A 22,792-nucleotide genomic window follows, 5' to 3' on the forward strand; every position below is an offset into this window, starting at 1 on the left:
AATAAAGAAGCTGAACAAGAGAGAGACAAACAACTACTAGACCATGAGGGGAGAATTTGAGAGATAAGTGCTACCATAAAATGAAACAATACTAGAATAATTGGGATCACAGAAGAAGAAGGAAGAGAGAGGGGAACAGAAGATATATTGGAGGGAATTATTGTAAAGAATTTCCCTAATATGGCAAAGGGAACAAGCATCAAAATCCAGGAGGCACAAAGAACCCACATCAAAATCAGTAAGAATAGGTCCACACCCAGTCATCTAATAGTAAAACTTACAAGTCTTAGTGACAAAGAGAAAACCCTGAAAGCAGCCCAGGACAAGAGAACTGTAACATACAAAGGTAGAAGTATTAGATTGGCAGAAGACCTATCCACAGAGACCTGGCATGCCAGAAAGGACTGGCATGATGTATTCAGAGCCCTAGATGAGAAAAACATGCAGCCAAGAGTACTATATCCAGCTAGGCTATCATTCAAAATAGAAGGAGAGATAAAAAGCTTCCAGGACAAACAAACACTAATAAAAGAATTTACAAACACCAAACCAGCCCTACAAGAAATATTGAAAGGGGTCCCCTAAGCAAAGAGAAAGCCTAAAAGTAGTAGATCAGAAAGGAACAGAGACAATATACAGTAATAGACACCTTACAGGCAATACAATGGCACTAAATTCATATCTTTCAATAGTTACCCTGAATGTACATGAACAAAATGCCCCAATCAAAAGACAGAGGGTATCAGAATGGATTAAAAAAAAACTCCACCAATACGCTGTCTATAAGAAACTCATTTTAGAGCCAAAGACACCTTCAGATTTAAAGTGAGGGGGTGGAAAACAATGCACCATGATAATGGACATCAGAAGAAAGCTGGGGTGGCAATCCTTATATCAGATCAATTATATTTTAAGCCAAAGACTATAATAAGAGATGAGGAAGGACACTATATCATATCCAAAGGGTCTGTCCAACAAGAAGACCTAACAATTTTAAATATCTATGCCCCTAACATGGGAGCAGCCAACTATATAAAACAATTAATAACAAAATCATAGAAATACATCAACAATAATAAAATAATAGTAGGGGACTTTAAGACCCCCCCTCACTGAAATGGACAGATCATCCAAGCAAAAGATCAACAAGGAAATAAAGGCCTTAAATGACACTCTGGACCAGATGGACATCACAGATATATTCAGAACATTCCATCCCAGAGCAACAGAATACACATTCTTCCCTACTGCACATGGAACATTCTCCAGAATAGATCACATCCTGGGTCACAAATCAGGTCTCAACCGGTACCAAAAGATTGGGATCACTCCCTGCATATTTTCAGACCACAATGCTCTGAAACTAGAACTCACACAAGAGGAAAGGTGGAAAGAACTCAAATACATGGAGGCTAAAGAGCATCCTACTAAAGAATGAACCAGCAAATTAAAAAAGAATTGAAAAAATTCATGGAGACAAATGATAATGAAAACACAACTGTTCAAAATCTGTGGGACACAGCAAAGGCAGTCCTGAGAGGAAAATATACAGTGGTACAAGCCTTTCTTAAGCAACAAGAAAGATTTCAAATACACAGCCTAAACCTACACCTAAAGGAGCTAGAGAAAGAACAGCAAAGAAAGCCTAAACCCAGGAGGAGAAAAAATAATAAAGATCAGAGCAGAAATCAGTGAAACAGAAACCAAAAGAACAGTAGAAGAAATCAACGAAACTAGGAGCTGGTTCTTTGAAAGAATTAATAAGATTGATAAACCCCTGGCCAGACTTATAAAAAAGAAAAGAGAAAGGACCCAAATTAATAAAATCATGAATGAAAGAAGAGAGATCACAACCAACACCAACAAAATAAAATCATCTTAAGAACATATTATGAGCAACTATACATCAGCAAATTTGACAATCTGGGAACAATGGATGCATTCCTAGAGACATAAACTACCAAAATGGAACCAGGAAGAAATAGAAAACTGAACAGACCCATAACCAGTAAGGAAATTGAAACAGTCACTTAAAAATCTCCCATAAACAAGAGCCCAGGGCCAAATGGTTTCCCAGGGGAATTCTACCAAACATTTAAAGAAGAATTAATACCTATTCTTCTGAAACTGTTCTAAAAAATAGAAATGGAAGGAGAACTTCCAAACTCATTTTATGAGGCCAGCATTACCTTGATCCCAAAACCAGACAAAGATTCCATCAAAAAGGAGAATTACACACCAATATTCTTGATGAACACGGATGCAAATATTCTCACCAAAATACTAGCCAATAGGATCCAACAGTACATTAAAAGGATTATTCATCACGACCAAGTGGGATTTATTCCTGGGCTGCAAGGTTGATTCAACATCCACAAACCAATCAATGTGATTGAATATATTAATAAAAGAAAGAACAAAAATAATATGATACTCTCAATAGATGATAAAAAGCATTTGACAAACTACAGCATTCTTTTGCGATCAAAACCCTTCAAAGTGTAGGGGTAGAGGGTACATAACTCAATATCATCAAAGCCACCCACAGCAAATATCATTCTCAGTGAGGAAAAAACTGAGGGCTTTTTCCCTAAGGTCAAGAACACGGCAGGGATGTCCACTATCACCACTGCTGTGCAACATAGTACTAGAAGTCCTAGTCTCAGCAATCAGACAACAAAAAGAAATAAAAGACATCCTAATCAGCAAAGAAGAAGTCAAACTCTCACTCTTTGCAGATGATAGAATACTTTATGTGGAAAACCCAGAAGACTCCACTCCAAAACTGCTAGAACTCATACAGGAATTCAGTAAAGTATCAGGATATAAAAATCAATGCACAGAAGTCAGTTGCATTTCTCTACACCAACAGCAAGTCAGAAGAAAGAGAAATTAAGGAGTCGATCCCATTTACAACTGCACCAAAACCGTAAGATACCTAGGAATGAACCTAACCAAAGAGGCAAAGAATCTGTACTCAGAAAACTATAGAGTACTCATGAAAGAAATTGAGTAAAACACAAAGAAATGGAAAAACGTTCTATGCTTATGGATTGGAAGAACAAATATTTTAAAAAGGTCTATGTTACCTAAAGCAATCTACACATTTAATCCAATCCCTATTAAAACACCATCAATTTTTTTCAGAGAAATGGAACAAATAATCCTAAAATTTATATGGAACCAAAAAAGACCGCACATAGCCAGAGCAATGTTGAAAAAGAAAACCAAAGCTGACAGCATCACAATTCCAGACTTCAAGATCTATTACAAAACTGTCATCATCAAGACAGTATGGTACTGGCACAAAAACAGACACATAGATCAATGGAACAGAAAAGAAAATCCAGAATTGGACCCTCAACTCTATGGTCAACTGAACTTCAACAAAGAGGAAAGAATATCCAATTAAAAAAAGACCACCTCTTCAACAAATGGTTTTGGGGAAATTGGACAGCCACATGCAGTAGAATGAAACTGGTCTATTTCCTTACACCACACACAAAAATAGACTCAAAATGGATGAAAGACCTCAGTATGAGACAGGAATCCATCAAAATCCTTGAGGAGAACACAGGTAACAACTTTTTTGACCTCAGCAACAGCAACTCCTTCCTAGAAACATCGCCAAAGGCGAGCGAAGGAAGGCCAAAAATTGGGACTTCATCAAGATCAAAAGCTTTTGCACAGCAAAGGAAACAAGTCAACAAAACCAAAAGACAACTGACAGAATGGGAGAAGTATTTGCAAATATCAGATAAAGGGCTAGTTTCCAAAATCTTATAAAGAACTTATCAAACTCAACACCCAAAGAATAATCCAATCAATAAATGGACAGAAGACATGAACAGACATTTCTGCAAAGAAGAAATCCAGATGGCCAACAGACACATGAAAAACTGCTCAACATCACTCACCATCAGGGAAATACAAATCAAAACCACAGTGAAATACCACCTCACACCAGTCAGAATGGCTGAAATTAACAAGTTAGGAAACAACAGATGTTGGCACCAGCCATGACATCAGCCACAGCAACATCCTCCTAGGAACATCGCCAAAGGCAAGGGAAGCAAGGGCAAAAATAAACTATTGGGATTTCATCAAGATCAAAAGCTTTTGCTCAAGAGGAAGTATTTCTCCCAAAATTGGGAGTAGGCAGACTACTAATTGGTTTAGCTTTGTGTTGTATGCTAGTTAAAAAAAAAAAGAAAGAAAATATGTAATATAATATAAAAAAAAAAAGCTTTTATGATGGATTTTGTAAATAGATTTGTTACAGGGTAACCTGTTCTCTAGCTGTGATCTTATCACTTCAAATGGGTGTAATTTGAATAAATTTTGTATGGTAAAGGATCAATAAAATGATTTTTTTAAGAGGTTAAAAAAAAAAAAAGCTTTTGCACAGCAAAGGAAACAGTTAACAAAACCAAAAGACAACTGACAGAATGGGAGAAGATATTTGCAAACGACATATCAGATAAAGGGCTAGTATCCAAAATCTATAAAGAACTTATCAAACTCAACACCCAAAGAACAAATAATCCGGTCAAGAAATGGGCAGAAGACATGAACAGACATTTCTGCAAAGAAGACATCCAGATGTCCAACAGACACATGAAAAAGTGCTCAACATCACTCAGCATCAGGGAAATACAAATCAAAGCCACAATGAGGTATCACCTCACACAAGTCAGAATGGCTAAAATTAACAAGTAAGGAAATGACAGATGTTGCCAAGGATGCAGAGAAAGGGGAACCCTCCTACACTGTTGGTAGGAATGCAAGCTGGTGTAGTCACTCTGGAAAACAGTACAGAGGTTCCTCAAAAAGTTGAAAATAGAGCTACCCTATGACCCAGCAATCGTGCTACTAGGTATTTACCCTAAAGATACAAATGTAGTGATCCGAAGGGGCACATGCACCTGAATGTTTATAGCAGCAATGTCCACAATAGCCATGGAAAGAATATGGAAAGAACCTAGATGTCTATCAAGAAATGAATGGATAAAGAAGATGTGGTGTATATATATACAATGGAATACTATGTAGCCACCAAAAGAAATGAAAACTTGCCATTTGCAACAATGTGGATGGAACCAGAGGTTATTACGCTGATTGAAATAAGTCAATCAGAGAAAGACAATTATCATATGATCTTTCTGATATGAGGAATTTGAGAGGCAGGGCGGCGGGGTGAGGTTTAGGGAGGAAAAACATGAAACAAGATGGGATTGGGAGGGAGACAAACCATAAGAGACTCTTAATCTCATGACACAAAGTGAGGGTTGCCAGGGGGAGGGAAGGTAGGGATAGGGTGGCTTAGTTATGGACATTGGGGGTATGTGCTAAGGTGAGTACTGTGAAATGTGTAAGCCTGATGATTCACAGACCTGTATCCCTGGGGCAAATAATATATTATTCGTTAGTTTTAAAGAAACATAACTTACTCAGCCATCAAAGAGAATGAAATCTTACAATTTGCAATGACATGAACGGAACCACAGGGTATTAAGCTGAGTGAGTGAAGTAAATCAGTCAGATAAAGACAAATATATGATTTCACTCATATGTGAAACTTAAGAAACAAATGAACAAAAGAGAAGGGAAGGAAAAATAAAATAAGACAAAAATAGAGAGGGAGACAAACCATAAGAGACTCTTAACTATAGGAAACAACCTGAGAGTTGCTGGAGGGGAGGTAGGCAGGGGATGGGGTATTTGAGTGATAGGCATCAAGGAAGGCACTTGATGTAAGGAGCACTGGGTGTTATCTGCAACTGATGAATCACTAAATTCTACCTTTGAAACTAGTACTACACTGTACATTACTTAAATTGAATTTAAATTAAAAAATTTAAAAAGGTAACTCTATGATGTGATAAATGTGTTAATTAAGCTGATTGTGGTAATTATTTCAAAATGTATGGTAGTCTCTGCTTATCCATAGGGATACGTTCCAAGATGCCTGAAACCACAGACAGAATTAAACCCCATATATACTATGTGTTTTTCTCATACATACATACCTATGATAAAATTTAATGTATAAATTAGGCATAGTGGGGGATTAGCAATAGCTAATAATAAAATAGAACAATTATAACAATATATTGTAATAAAAGTTATGTGAATGTGGTTTTGTTCTCAAAATCTCTTATTGTACTGCATTCACCCTCTTCTTGTGATGTGAAAAGATAAAATATCTACATGATGAGATGAAGTAAGGGCACTGTAACGTAGCATTAAGCCACTACTGACCTTCTGATGGTATGTCGGAAGGAAAATCATCTGATTCCAGACTGTCATTGACTGCAGGTAACTGACACTGCAGAAAGCTAAACCACAGCTAAGGGAAGACTACTGCATACCTATATCAAATCATCATGCTGTACATTCAAAAGATATTACAATTTTATTTGCCAATTATGCCTTAGTAAAGCCATGGGAAGGGAGTGGCAAACCTCAATAAACTAGGAAAGCTCTTTCTTTAGCATTAGAAAAATATTAATTTTAGCCAATAGTCACCTAATTGTGAAGCACTAAAAGAATCATCAATAAAATCCAAAAGGAGACAAAATACCACTATTTTCTTTTATTCTGGAATTCTAGCCAATTTAATGAATTTAAGAAAAGAAATCCTGAAAAAGGTAAGACAAATTTCTTTCTACCAAATTTCAAATACATTTAACTCTCTTACAAAAACCTGTGCTTTTTCCTCTGCAGAAGATATGCTAAGTTTCAAAGGTTCCACTTGGAGATCTAGACTTGATCTAAAAGAAAGGGTAAGACTTTCTGTGAGTCATTTGCATCAAAGTGATATTTAAAGTGAGTAAACCAGTTCCCTGTGGGAGTGTAGATTATAAAACTGTAGTATCATACTTTTTTTCTAAAATAAAGATTGACCTAAATTGAGATGAGAATTAACTCATTTTTATTTTTATAGGGAATGGTTGACATTAAGGTCTAAAATCATTAGTTGTGATTAAAATTTATCTATAATAATAAATGGATTTTTTAACTCTGCTTATTCTGTGCCAGGAGACCTTGAAAAAAAATTTTTTTGGCATTTATAGTTCAAAAATCTTGCCACCTGCATAGGATAATCATTCCTTCATGCGAGAAGGGATGTGTTATATAGGCCTTGTGTAGTGTTGTCCAGGGCCTACATGCCAAAGATCTTAACTAATTTATAGACACATGGTGCTCAGTATAACTTGAATCATTGAATGAATGACTCAGTCAAGGAACATAGAATGGCATCTGTTAACTTTCTCACTCATTTAACCAAACTGAGGGGGGGAAATGGAGAAAATGGATGGAAAGAAAGATGTTGAAAGAGCTGTGTCACAAAACACTATGAGTCAAGGCATCAAGGTGCCTATTCAACCCAGAGGACACAACAAGCACAGGGCTGGGCAGAGGCTCATTCACCTTTCCACCCTCTACCATAGATGACAGACCAGATTAGGCTCCCTGAGAGGACAGATGTGCCCACAGAGCATGGTTCTCTTGAAAAGCAACAACAGGTAGGAGCTTGATAAGAGGCCAGAATTAAAGTAAGAAGCCTGAGCAGAAAAGGTAAGTAGATTCCCCCAGATAACTGTGGAAAATTTTTAAGAAATTCCTACTTGAACAGAAGGTAGATGAAAGCTATTATATTTTGAACATGAAATGTTAATGTGACTTCATTTGCGTCACAGACTGGAGACCAAGATATTTTAGGCTACATAAGAACAGGTGAAATCAGCCTAAGGAAAAATTATGCAACACAAGGAAAGGGACCAACGCCTTGAAAGTTTCCCTCCTCTGGATTATGTGTGCAGCCTAAAAAATACACCAGCAGCATTGGTTTGCTGCCCTAATATTAACACAGACTGCCTCTGACCCCATCTCAGCTGTCTGGCCAACTGCCCTGGGCTTTCTATACTTATTCCCAAAATTTGCCTCATCAGTTCATGTTCCATTGAACCAGTCATTCACTAGCATCTTCTGACTTGACTCTAGCAACTTCTTTCTACATATCCACGAACCCAGCTTCCTGCTTTCTGCCATGGACTATCACACAGATATTTCTCAAACCCTGTCTGCTGTTCAGTATCATCTATCCCCACTCTGAACCTATTTAGTAAAAAATCTCCAGGGGTGGAGCTTAAGCATCTGTATTATTAATAACTGTTGAGGGTAATTTTGAAATACAGTAGGGACTGGCAACCACTGACAGATGAGTTCATCAGCCTCCTACTCTTTCTCTCAGTCTTTGGTCTCCTCAACCTCCAGTCTTCTACTCCTTCAGTGGTTCTTCCTCTACTTGTTATAGTGCAAACTCCACAGCCTTTGTATTCTGATCACGATTATAATAATAAATAGCCTTTTCTAGCCTTATCTCTCTTTCTACTCTTTTGTTGTCCCATAGCTACTGCCTAGCCAACCTAACCTTTGAAGCCATTTTTTTTTAAAAAGCCATTTATTCCCTGAGAAGCTATGCTTGTCATGCCTCAACTTTTCCCATGCCTCAACTTTTCCCAACTTTTCCTCAACTTCCTCTTCCTGTAGATTTCTACATCCTTTTCTGTGCTTTTAGGTCCACTCAAACATCATCTCTGAATCCTCCCAAGAGAAATCCCACACATTTCTGTACTTATTCTCTTCATTTTCTACTCTTTATTTTAGCATGTATCTTACAATATGATCTGTGTAGTTACTGTCCAGACTCTAAACAGTGAGCATCTTGGTGGCAAGGACAGTAATTTATTTATCTCTTTAGGTTCAATAAATGTGTTTTGAATGAAAGACATGAAATTATGACAGATGAGGATGATCCATAATGCATTTTAAGGCAATACGTTTAAAATATTCTGATTGGAAAATAAATAAATAAATAAAATGTTCTCATTGGGTCTTGATTAGTTTTAATTCCCTAACTCAGATTTCATGGCCCAATTTGAAATAGATTAATAAAAGTACTAGATTTTTAAATGAAAGGTAACAGAAGTCTAAAACAGAGTCCTTGGTTTATATGAATCAGATAAATTCTATAATAGACTCAAGGTAAAACCTAAGTTAGAAATTAAAATGCTAACTTAGTGAGCCAAACCACTGAGCTGCTAAAAGCATTCCATTTACAAGAAAGTGATCATTACACTAGTTAGAAAAAGCATCTGCACCCCATGTTCACTGTGGCATTATTTACAATAGCCAAGACATGTTATATATATGAATGTACGATTCATCTATATATATATATATATGCACACACACACATATGAATATTATCCAGCCATAGAAAAAGAATGAAATCTTGCCATTTGTGACAACATGGATGGGTGCTGAGGGCATTAAGTTAAGTGAAATAAGTCAGAGAAAGACAAATACTATATGATGTCATGCATATGTGGAATCTAAAAAAAAAATCAGATAGATACAGAGAACAGATTGGTGGTTGCTAGAGCTTGGGGGTGGGAGGTGGGGCAAAATGGGTGAAAGAGGTCAAAATGTACAAATTTCCAATTATAAAATAAGTAAGTCATGGTAATATAATGTACAGCCTAGGGACTATAGTTAATAATACTGTACTGCTTATTTGAAAGTTCCTAGAGAGTAAATCTAAAAAGTTCTCATCACAAGAAAAAAAAAATTGTAACTGATGACAGACGCATAAGTTAATAAGATTTATTGTGGTGATCATTTAGCAATATATATAAATCTCAATCATTACATTGTATACCTGAAATTAATATAATGTTATCTGTCAATTATACATCAATTTTTTAAAAAGAAAATGCTGGGGATTTACCCCAAAGATACAGATGTAGTGAAAAGATGGGCCATCTGTATCCTAATGTTTATAGCAGCAATGGCCACGGTCACCAAACTGTGGAAAGAACCAAGATGCCCTTCAACGGACGAATGGATAAGGAAGATGTAGTCCATATACACTATGGAGTATTATGCCTCCATCAGAAAGGACGAATACCCAACTTTTGTAGCAACATGGACAGGACCGGAAGAGATTATGCTGAGTGAAATAAGTCAAGCAGAGAGAGTCAATTATCATATGGTTTCACTTATTTGTGGAGCATAACAAATAGGATGGAGGACAAGGGGAGATGGAGAGGAGGAGGGAGCTGAGGGAAATTGGAAGGGGAGGTGAACCATGAGAGACTATGGACTCTGAAAAACAGTCTGAGGGTTTTGAAGGGGTGGGGGGTGGGAGGTTGGGGGAACCAGGTGGTGGGTATTAGAGAGGGCATGGATTGCATGGAGCACTGGGTGTGGTGCAAAAACAATGAATACTGTTATGCTGAAAAAAATAAATAAATTTTAAAAAAACATTTTTTAAAAAAAGAAAGTGATTAGAGCTTTTTAAAGGGGTTCCTCAAATAGGAGGAGGAAATATCACTAGAAAAGTAGTCTCAAAAACTCAAGAAAGAAAAATATCCACAAAACCAGCTCTATTCAACTGTGAAAAGAAAAAGTATGTGAGCGTCTGGATGGCTCAGTTGGTTAAGCATCCAACTCGTGATTTCAGCTCAGGTCATGATCTTAGGGTAGTGGGACTGAACCCCAAATCGGGCTCTGTGCTCAATGCAGAGTCTGCTTGTCCCTCTCCCTCACTCCTCTTCCACTTTTGCACATGCTCTCTCTTTCTCTCAAATAATCAATCAATCAATCAATCAAATCTTTTAAAGAGAGAGAAAGTGTTATCATTATGGACATCACTGTTGCCTCTAATATGTTCAACATGTTGCCTAATGTGTCCACCAAACATATTGTTTTATTGCCAGAAAACGGTAGTATTGTAGTCAAACTACTATTGTCTGAATGTAAATCTTTCTATCTATAGCATCCATAAGAGAAACAAACCTGCCTCTTTTTAGAAGTTACTCAGTGCTTACAAGGACAGATTGACATTAAGTACATTTGACAACACCTTAACACCCACAGTGCAGCAAGACACATAGGGAAAGATGTAAGATGATCTTCAAGATATAAGATGATCTTCAACCATAATTCAAGGTAATGATTAACAACTATCCATAAAAAACTATCGTAAGACTGGAATGATAAAGTGCCATATTTACTACTTGTCTAGTAGACCTCCTGAGGTATATACGGATTTTATATATGGATTTTCAGCATATTATGTACATTTCAGAAGGAGATGAAAAGTAGGTTAAGCCATATCCAAGAATCCCGACAAGGAACACTTTTGATTGCTGAGAATAAATTATACAATTCATAAGATCAATCTAAGAGGAAACACAAAAAGAAATGTATAGTTTGATAGACAAAGATATATCTAAAACACCAAAAAATACTTCTGATATGATAAAACAGAATGCTCCAGAAGTGGAATATAGATTAATAGTAATAGTAATTTTTAATAGTAATAATACTAATAATAACAGCTAACATTTATTGACTGCCTATTCTGTGCCAAATGCTAAGCATTTTATATGCATCATTTCCTTGAATCTTCCCAAGAACTCCCATTTGACATATGAAGAAATTAAAACTTAAGAGGGCATAAGTAAAATACCTTGGGCATACAGCTAGTCAGTGGCAAAACCAAAACTCTACCCCAAATCCCTATCCTCCTAACCACTATGTATTTTGTCTTATTAATACAAAGCTAAACTAAAATGAAGCATGGAAAGGCAACCTGGATGCTTTCCTATGAAATAACCTTAAAACCTGAAACGGAAATTAGCTAAAATCTTGTCAATAATTTGAAATCTAACAGATCTAAATATGACCTCATGGGAGGGGGTCAAAATCAGAAAGGGTTTGCTTTTTATGAAGAAGACTTCAGCAGAGAACAAGTAAAAAGAGCTGATACACTCTCTGGAAAAAGGGGTGCCTACGTGGCTCAGTCGGTTGGGCATCTGCCTTAAGCTCAGGCCATAGTCCCAGAGTCCTGGGATCAAGCCCCACATCGGGCTCCCTGCTCAGCAGGGAGTCTGCTTCTCTTTCTTCCACTTGCCCTGCTCGTGCTCTCTCTCTCTCTCTCTCTCTCTCACTCTCTCAAATAAATAAATAAAATCTTTTTTAAAATTTTTTTAAAAATTAAAAAAAAAAAGATCTCTGGAAAAAAAATTGATTCCCATATATTCTTCCCCCAAAAGCAAATAGAACTGATTTTACTAAAATGCTATAAAATAGGAAAAATAATTATACTCTAGTAATCTAATTACTGCTAACCTAGATAATAGAGTGGTATTTAGGAGACATGAAGGTAGAAATTTGGGAAATAGTAAAGCCAGGAGTTATTAGAACTTTGAGTGGTCTGGGCTTCTTGATTAGTTCTGGTTCCAAAATACAACCATAAAATTAGGGTCTGTCTATTACAAAAAACAATCTGCTAATTCATAATGCTCCTCTGCTTAGAGTTGAAGCAATATGACTAGATTTTGGAACTGCTAAAGTAACCTCAAATACCAATTTGTTTAGGTTCCAACAAATAAAACTAGGAGAAAACTAGATGCATTGAAGTTGGGGTTCTTTGAACCAGGAGCAATAGGAAAAACAGGCCAGGACCACAGCAGGTCCAAAGAGGTAGGAGGGTCTACAGAATAGACCTTCCTATCTATGAATGGTCATAATAGTCTGATCAGTACACAAGCATTGGAAAGAATGAACATCTACTAGCTTTAGTCTTTTTACCCTTCTACTCAAGATCTGATTCCAAGTAGGGAGGTCCCGATTGGCCTTGCTCACATGACTAGTCTTCTGACTGGTTAGAGAAGAAAAGTCCCACCCAACTACATCTAAAAGGGAAAGAGGAATTCCTCGAAAAGGTGATATTTGGAAGAGGAGATAGGTGCTGGACAGAAAACAATATACACCCCTGCCCTTGTAGCACTTACATTAGACTGACAAATATTCCTGCCTCTTCCCAATAAGAAATCCCATCTGCACAGAGACTGAATAAGGCTCCTCCCTAACGCTGCCAGGACAGACTTCCCAACCCTGAACATTAGTAGCATCTGTCTGCTCAAAATCCTTACACTTGGACTAAAAGTAATGACCATAAGCCACAGGATCAATGCTCTATTTGACCAAAAGTAGATTAGGGACATCTGAGACTAGTTCCAGGTGCAATCCATTAAAGTAAATCAAGTAAATCGGTGGTATATTGTGTAGAAAGCCAACATGGGCTTCCAGAAGTCCAATACCAAGACAGGAAAATGGAGGGTAAGATCGCCATTTAAAAAAAAAAGACCAGTCATTTCATTTAGAAAGCTAACAAGCTATTATCAAAAGTTTGTACCTCAGTCCTGGCAACAAGTTGGTCCACTTTTAACTGATTAGGAATAAAACAGACACCTGATGAGATTATATAGCTCCACAAAGTCAAGAAACTTTTGAGAAACTAAACCAGCGTATGAATTATTTAACAGCTCTGAAAAGACTCGGGCTTTTTAAACCTTTTTATGGTATCAGGTGATGCATCAGTTACTGATTTGGGGATAATTTTATTACAAGATCATGATAATGTAAAACATTCTGTAATATACCCCAGCTGAAAATGATTGCCAGGGGAAAGAAATTTATTTGTCTTCTTTAAAGAAAGAAAGTTTGGCAATTATTTGAGCCATAACATCATTGTTTACGAGAGCACCCTAAGGACTGATCATTAAGCCTTAACACTTGGATAAAAAATACCACTGAGGAGCAGAGGTGGCTATAGAAGGTTTCAGGACTTCTAAATAAATATTCAACATGTTCCTAGTTGGTGACAATCCTTGTGGAGGACCCCTAATAAAAAACAGAGCCTCTAAATACATCTCATGAGTCTATCCTAAGAGGACATTATACTTAAAATTTTTCTTAAAATAGTTTCATTTAAGAAATTAAAGAGAAAGACACACAAGGGAAAAAATGTAAAAAAGAAAACTTCAGTCTTTTCATATCTCCAGGGTGTCCCCCAGTGACAGTGGTAGGAAGATAGAGGCCGAACAGGAATGAGCATATTATGACAGTATAAGGACCAGACTGAGTCTTAATAAAACAAAAAGGGAAATCCCAAAGGCTTTATTCTCTCCAGGCTCTAAGATGCCACAATATTACTCCTGAGACAGTTCTAAAAAAGAAAGATAAGTTTTATTTGACATAGAAATAGGACTGAAGTATTAGTATCCGCCAAGCTCTAGACAGTAGCATGTGGCCACAGAAGCATCTGTTGAGAAAATGGATCTGAACACACCCCCAAAGTCTTCCAACAAAGATTGGGCACCACTTGGCCTTGTCAGCTGACACTATCCAACAACATCACCAGACTCCTCCTTGATTCAAAAGCTGGAAGTGCAATGATAATAAGGCTCCTCCCTAACGCTGCCAGGACAGACTTCCCAACCCTGAACATTAATAGCATCTGTCTGCTCAAAATCCTTAGACTTGGGGCACCTGGGTGGCTCAGTGGGTTAAGGCCTTGCCTTCAGCTCAGGTCATGGTCTCAAGGCCCTGGGATCAAGCCCCGCGTCAGGCTCTTTGCTAGGCGAGGAGCCTGCTTCCTCCTCTCTTTCTCTCTGCCGACTTGTGATCTCTGTCTGTCAAATAAATAAATAAAATCTTAAAAAAAAAAATCCTTAGACTTCCTCTCTGGTCTCACTTCTTACCCTCTTCTCCCAACAGATCCCTCTTCCTCTTGCCATTTCATCTGTGCCTCTATGACACTGAATAACCTATAGGACCACAAGAACTCTGTGATCATTCTAGCTTTAGGAATTTTGTACATGTTGTTTTCTCTTCCTATAAAGTCCTTTTCACCCTCTGTCTTCCTCTTTCTCTGGCTACTCCTGCCTATCAGTATTCAACCTGATTCCTTTTCTGGAAGTTTCTTTATACATCACCCAGTATTTGGTTAGACATTCCTTTGCTAAATTCCCCTGGAATTCTTGCAGTTAAAGTATATATGACAGTAACCCATAATTACTTTCTTACTTGTCTATGTTTCCACAAACTACATTTATCTTGAAGGCAGGGACCAAAAAAGAAGGCAATCCATCAATATTTTTGTTTTTATCCCCTGTACTCAACTTAATACCAGGCACACAATGTACAATAAATATTTGCTGAATGGATCATAAGTACTCAAAAACATTTGTTGGATGAATGAAATAATGGACAGATGATTACAAGGTGCTACATATCAGAAATCTCAAATTTCCTTTTCTTTTTTTAATTTTTTATTTCTTTTTAGTATAACAGTGTTCATTGTTTTTGCACTGCACCCCCTTCCAATTTCCCTCAACTCCCTTCTCTCCATCTCCCCTTGTCCTCCATCCTATTTGTTATGCTCCACAAATAAGTGAAACCATATGATAATTGACTCTCTCTGCTTGACTTATTTCACTCAGCATAATCTCTTCCAGTCCTGTCCATGTTGCTACAAAAGTTGGGTATTCGTCCTTTCTGATGGAGGCATGATACTCTATAGTGTATATGGACCACATCTTCCTTATCCATTCATCCGTTGAAGGGCATCTTGGTTCTTTCCACAGTTTGGTGACCGTGGCCATTGCTGCTATAAACATTGGGGTACAGATGGCCCATCTTTTCACTACATCTGTATCTTTAGGGTAAATACCCAGTAGTGCAATTGCAGGGTCATAGGGAAGCTCTATTTTTAATTTCTTGAGGAATCTTCACAGTTTTCCAAAGTGGCTGCACCAACTTGCATTCCCACCAACAGTATAAGAGGGTCCCCCTTTCTCCACAGCCTCTCCAACACATGTTGTTTCCTGTCTTGCTAATTTTGGCCATTCTAACTGGTGGTTTTAATTTGAAACTCCCTGATGCCTAGTGATGATGAACATTTTTTCATGTGAAATTTCAATATCCTACTTTCTGACCTCAAACCCATATCCTTCCAGCTCTCTCAGACTAATTTTCTTTTTTTTTCTTAAGATTTTATTTATTTACTTGACAGGCAGAGATCACAAGTAGGCAGAGAGGCAGGCAAAGAGAGAGGAGGAAGCAGGCTCTCTGCAGAGCAGAGAGCCCAATGGGGGGCTCGATCCCAGGACCCTGGGATCATGACCTGAGCCAAAAGCAGAGTCTTTAAACCAATGAGCCACCCAGGCGTCCCAGACTAATTTTCTGATCCCTAACTTCAAAGAGATCTCCAGTCTCTGGACATCTCCATGCTCACCAAGTCTTTAAATACCCTGAAGGTACCACTTCCCTCCCTACTCAATCTGCACCCATTTTTATTAGGAACTTTTAACCCATACATTCTTTGTAAAAATATAGCCCTGTACAAATCTCTGCTGTCACAAATATTTTGCTGTCACAGCTACTAAAAACACTACACCAGGGTAATGCCATACCACCATGCAGATGGGGACCAGTATAAATTCATGGTCCTCAACTTCAGCTATAACTTTGTGCTGGCCAGTCCTTCAACTTCAATGTCCACTCCCTCATCCATTCCTCATCCATTCCACTCCACTCTCTAATCGTCTTCTCTCTCCTGGGTCCAACTGTCCACCCTTGCTCTCCATTGTTGGCAAATATGCTTGCCTCCTACTTTATCAGATGATTGACATAAGGCATAAACTCAACTCTCTGCCTCCACACCAATAGGCTTTCTCAAATCTACATTGATCTATTCCTCCTTCTCTTTTGTATCAGAGGATGAGGAGTCTGCTCTGTTGCCTACCCTCCATTGAAGATGAATCACTTTATCTGTGTTTTGAATCTCATCTCCTTCCCTCTTCAAATAGGATTGTGCTCTATTATTAACCCCTCTCATATCTTCAATTTCTCTCTTTTCTTCTGGCTCCTCATACTCATTATATAAATATGTGGAACTTTTTCTCTTAAACTCTGTATCCTTTCCCTAGCTTTGACCTATTTTTTTTTTCTTATCAGCTAAACTGCTTGTAGCATCATCCTCTACTTCACCATGTGCCATTTACTCAGCCAATACCATCAAATTTTTATGGGTAATACACAGGGACAAAATTTTTTAAAAATCCTCTATCTTGAAATGTGAGTGAGTATCCTCAAGAATTTAAATTCTAAAATCAACATACAATGAATCGCTAAGAAGAGAGAACAATTTCCAGGCCAGAGTAAAAAATAAACTAGCAGCATCCATCTGAGAGAAGGCAACTGAGCCAATGGACTTGAAGTATTTTAATTCCATAGTAAGGAATGCATTATGCTAGCATAGTGTCACTTAAGTTCTATAGTTTCCCTCATTTTTAATCCTTCTGATTTTATTTGGCTTCCTATGTAAGTTGCCCCTACACAGAGAGAATACATAGAGAGGATCTCTCATTTCAACAGAGTTTGGGATGGGTAATATAGATTAGTTTCCCTGTTCAAAACTGTTCAACTCAAAGAGAAGACTAGATAAAAGAACCTGAAAGTTCATAATCTAACGTTAAGGGCAACACATTATTTTTAACAAAGTGAACTAAACCATTCATTTAACAAAGGTTATATGTCAGGACCAAAAAAAGGAATGGCATGTTGTTACCATCAAAAGGTTGTGTGAAGATGTAGAGGTTGCATCTTTCTCAGATATTAGAAGAGCTTTCTGCATCAAGTAAATTGCTTTGGACAGCTTGTTCTTCCTTATTTTATTCATTACACTCAATTCTGAAACAGAAAACAAACATTTTATCAAAAGGGAAACATGAAAACTATCTTCAAAAGTTTTTAGAAAAACAGTTTATCCCAATATTAATTACCTGTAAAACAGTCAATGCTTCTAGATTGTTTTAGCTTTTCTGGACCTTTGGTAGATATGTGTTTGATAACAGTTGGAGTCTGCAAAACTGAAGAAGAAAGAGGAGACTGACATTACAATTAGATTTAAAGGGTAACTATCTATTTGTAAAATTATTCCTTCCTCTCATATGTCACCTTTTTTAATCAATACATAAAAACTCAAATAAATCTACTATAATGACAAATTCTCCTCTATGTGCCACAGTATGCCTGAGGACATGAAAAATATTTAAATTATAGATGGAGAGGGAAAATGGCAGAAGAGTAGGTGACCTGGTCCCTTGACCTTGAATTCAGCTAGATATCTATCAAATCATTCTGAACACCTGTGAATTCAACCTGAGAGCTAAGGAAAGAATTGCTACAATTCTACAAATAGAGAAGTATTGGTATACTTTTTTGCAAAGTAGGAGGTGCGGAAAAGTGAATCTGAGGGGATATATCAGAAAATAAACCATGGTGGGAGGGAACCTCCATAAGCTAGCTGCTGGAAGGTGATATAGCAATGGAATGCAAAAATCGGAGCTTCTAGAAGTCTGCTCCTGTGAGAAACGTCCCTGCCTGAAAGGTGCTCAGATGGTGAAGTGGAGCACAATCCTAACTGGGACAGTGTGGTCTCAGAATCCCCAGGGTCACAGAACGAATGGGGATGCCAGAGTGTAGCAGAGTTCCCAGGCATTGGAGCAGGAAAGCTGGTTACAATTAGCAAGCCCTGGAGTGGGCTTTCAGGTAGGTGTTGCCATAAAACATAAACCATGGCAAGATCAGGGACCGCCTCTCCAAGCAGGGGCCCAGCAAGAGGAGTGGCCCTCCTTCCTCCTTGGGAGGAGTGGCAAGAGTGCACACAGATTTGGGCAATTGCTCCCAGAGCAGGGGCTCAGGGAATAGCAGAGACTTGGTGAGATTCCCCTCTCCTTCCCCAGGAAGGATTGGTGCAGAGACCTGGCAGGCCAGAAAGGGCTAGCATGATATACTCAGGGTACTAAATGAGAAAAACATGCAGCCAAGAATACTTTATCCAGCAAGGCTATCATTCAGAATAGGAGAAGAGACAAAAATCTTCCAGGACAAACAGAAACTAAAAGAATTTGTGATCATGAAACAAGCCCTGCAAGAAATATTAAAGGGGATCCAGTAAGGGAAGAAAGAGCCCAAAAGCAACACATACCAGAAAGGAACAGAGATAATATATAGAAACAGTGACTTTAAAGGTAATACAATGGCACTATATTCATATCTCTCAATAGTAACTCTGAATATAAGTGTGCTAAATGCTCCAATCAAAAGACACAGGGTATCATAATGGATAAAAAAGCAAGTCCCCTCTATATGCTGTCTACAAGAGACCTATTTTAGACCAAAAGACACCTCCAGATTGAAAGTGAGAGGGTGGTGAACAATTTATCATGCTAATGGATGTCAAAAGAAAGCTCTGGTAGCAATCCTTATTTATCAGAAAAATAAGATTTTAAGTCAAAGACTATAGTAAAGGATGAGGAGGGATGCTGTATCATACTTAAAGGGTCTATCCAACAAGAATATCTAACAACTATAAATATTTATGCCCCTACCTTGGGAGCAGCAAATTTTATCAACCAATTAATAACAAAATTAAAGAAACATATTGATAATAATATAATAATAGTAGCAGACTTCAACACTCCACTCACAGCAATGGACAGATCATCTAAGAGACTCTCAAGAAGGAAACAAGGGCTTTGAATGATACACTGGAGCAGATGGATTTCACAGATATATACAAAGCATTCCATCCTAAAGCAAAAGAATTACACTTCTTCTCAAGTCCACATGGAACATTCTCCAAAATGGGGCAGATAGGTGGCTCAGTGATTAAGTGTCTGCCTTCAGCTCAGGTCATTTCCCAGGGTCCTGGGATCAAGCCCCACATTGGGCTCCATGTTTGGTGGGGAAGTATGCTTCTCCCTCTTGCTCTGCCTGCTGCTCTCCCTGCTGTGTGCTCACTCTCTCTCTCTCCCCTTCTTATTGTTGAATAAATAAATTATTTTTTTTAAAAAAAGAACACATATTAGGTCACAAATCAAGCCTCAACCAGTATCAAAGGACTGGAATTATTCCCTTCATATTTTCAGACCACAGTGTTTTGAAACCTGAACTGAATCACACGAGGAAATTTAGGAGGAACTCAAATCCTTGGAGATTAAAGAGCATCCCACTAAAGAATGAATGAGTCAATCAGGAAATTAAAGAATTTTTAAAATGAAAACAAATAAAAAGGAAAAAACAACTGTTCAGAACTTTTGGAATACAGCAAAGGAGATCCTAAGAGGGAACTACACAGCAATATAAGTCTTTCTCAAGAAACTGGAAAAGTCTCAAATATACAAATGAACCTTACACTTAAAGGTACTAGAAAAAGAACAACACATAGAGCCTAAACCATAGAGGAGAAGAGAAATCACAAAGATTAGAGCAGAAATGAATGAAATAGGAATGCCTGGGTGGCTCAGTCAGTAAAGTGTCTGCCTTCAGCTCAGGTCATGATCCCAGGGTCCTGGGATTGAGTTCCACATCAGGCTCCTTGCTCAGCAGGGAGCCCACTTCTCCCTCTGCCTGCAACTCCCCCTGCTTGTGCCCGGCCCCCTCAAATAAAGAAATAAAATCTTGGGGAAAAAAAAGAAATGAATGAAATAAAAACCAAAAGAACAGTAGAACAGACCAACAAAACTAGGAGCTGGTTCTTAGAAAGAATTAATAAGGTCGATAAATCCCTGGCCAGACTTATCAAAAAGAAAGGAGAAAGGACCCAAACAAATAAAATCATAAATGAAAGAGGAGAGATCACAACCAACACCAAGAAAACACAAACAATTTTAAGATCATACTATGAGCAATGATATGCCAACAAATTAGGCAATCTGGGAGAAATGGATGTATTCCTAGAAATTTATAAGCCACCAAAACTGAAACAGTAAGAAATAGAAAACCTCAACAAACCCATAACCAACAAGAAAATTGAAGAAGTAATCAATAATCTCCCATCAAACAAGAATCCAGAGCCACATAGCTTCCCAGGAGAATTATATCAAACTTTAAAAAAGAACTAATACCTATGCTTCTGAAGCTGTTTCAAAAAATAGAAATGGGGGACGCCTGGGTGGCTCAGTTGGTTAAGCAGCTGCCTTCGGCTCAGGTCATGATCCCAGCGTCCTGGGATCGAGTCTCACATCGGGCTCCTTGCTCCGCAGGGAGCCTGCTTCTCCCTCTGACTCTGCCTTCCACTCTGTCTGCCTGTGCTCGCTCCCGCTCGCTCTCTCTCTGACAAATAAATAAAAATAAAATCTTTAAAAAAAAAAAATAGAAATGGGAGGTTCCTGGGTGGCTCAGTGGGTTAAATCTCTGTCCTCGGCTCAGATCATGATCTCAGGGTCCTGGGATCGAGCCCCGCATCAGGCTCTCTGCTCAGCAGGGAGCCTTCTTTCTCCTCTCTCTCTCTCTCTGCCTGCTTGTGATCTCTATCAAATAAATATATAAAATCTTAAAAAAAAAAAAGAAAGAAAGAAAGAAAAGAAAGAAATGGAAGGAATACTTCCAAACTCATTCTATGAGGCCAGCATTACCTTGATCCTAAAACCCCATAAAGACCTCACCAAAAAGAGAATTATAGAACAATATCCTTAATGAATATAGATGCCAAAATTTTCACCAAGATACTAGCTAATAGGATCTAACAGTACATTTAAAACATTTTTCACCACTACCAAGTAGGATTTATTCCCAGGCTGCAAAGGTGGTTCAACATCTGCAAATCGATCAACATGATACATCACATTAATAAAAGAAAGGACAAGAATTATATGATCCTCTCAATTAGCAGTGAAAAAGTACTTGCCAAAATACAGCATACTTTCTTGATTAAAAATCTGCACAGGGAGGAATACAGGGAACCTAACTCAGTATCATAAAAGCCATATACAAAAACTCATCTACAAAAGGCCCACAGTGAATATCATTCTCAATGGTGAAAAACTGAGAGCTTTTCCCCTAAGGTCAAGAACATAATAGGGATGCTCATTCTCACCACTGTTGTTTGACATAGTACTAGAAAGTCTAGCCTCACCAATCAGACAACAAAAAGAAATAAAAGGCATCCGAATCAGCAAAGAAGTCAAACTCTCACTCTTCACAGATGACATGATTCTTTATGTGGAAAACCTAAAAACTCCACCCCAAAATTCCTAGACCTTGTACAAGAATTCAGCAAAGTGGCAGGATATAAAATAAACGCAGAGAAATCAGTTGCATTTCTATACACTAACAATGAGACAGAAAAGAAATTAAGGAATCAATCCACTTACAATTGCACCAAAACATAAGATATCTAGGAATGAACCTAACCAAAGAGGCAAAGAATCTGTACTCAGAAAACTACAGAACATTTATGAAAGAAATTGAGAAAGACACAAAGAAATGGAAAAATATTCCAAGCTCATGGAGTGGAAGAATAAATATTGTGAAAATGTCTATGCTACCTAGAGCAATCTATACATTCAAGGCAATCCCTATCAAAATACCATCAACATTTTTCACAGAAATGGAACAAATAATCCTAAAATTTATATGGAACCAGAAAAGACCCCACATAGCCAGAGCAATGTTGAAAAAGAAAACCAAAGCTGACAGCATCACAATTCCAGACTTCAAGCTCTATTACAAAACTGTCATCATCAAGACAGTATGGTACTGGCACAAAAACAGACACATAGATCAATGGAACAGAAAAGAAAATCCAGAATTGGACCCTCAACTCTTTGATCAACTAATCTTCGACAAAGCAGGAAAGAATGTTCAGTGGAAAAAAGACCATCTCTTCAACAAATGGTTTTGGGAAAATTGGACACACCCACGCAGAAGAATAAACTAGTCTATTTCCTTACACCACACACAAAAATAGACTCAAAATGGATGAAAGACCTCAGTATGAGACAGGAATCCATCAAAATCCTTGAGGAGGACACAGGTAACAACTTCTTTGACCTCAGCAACAGCAACTCCTTCCTAGAAACAT

The 22,792-nt window shown here is 37.8% G+C and overlaps 1 protein-coding gene across 3 annotated transcripts in view; it reads right to left on the reverse strand.

Moving 5' to 3' along the window:
- CFAP54 (cilia and flagella associated protein 54) overlaps positions 1-22,792 on the reverse strand; it is a 325,575-nt gene that overhangs the window by 235,632 nt on the left and 67,151 nt on the right. For all 3 annotated transcript variants that reach the window (XM_032346701.1, XM_032346702.1, XM_032346700.1), the window contains exons 18-19: positions 17,706-17,792; positions 17,492-17,613 (exon numbers count right to left, since the gene is read on the reverse strand). In XM_032346701.1, the coding sequence (XP_032202592.1) occupies positions 17,492-17,613; positions 17,706-17,792 (209 nt within the window). The remainder of the gene's footprint in view (positions 1-17,491; positions 17,614-17,705; positions 17,793-22,792) is intronic.

This window comes from Mustela erminea, chromosome 6, assembly GCF_009829155.1.
Source record: "Mustela erminea isolate mMusErm1 chromosome 6, mMusErm1.Pri, whole genome shotgun sequence".
Taxonomy (NCBI): domain Eukaryota; kingdom Metazoa; phylum Chordata; class Mammalia; order Carnivora; family Mustelidae; genus Mustela; species Mustela erminea.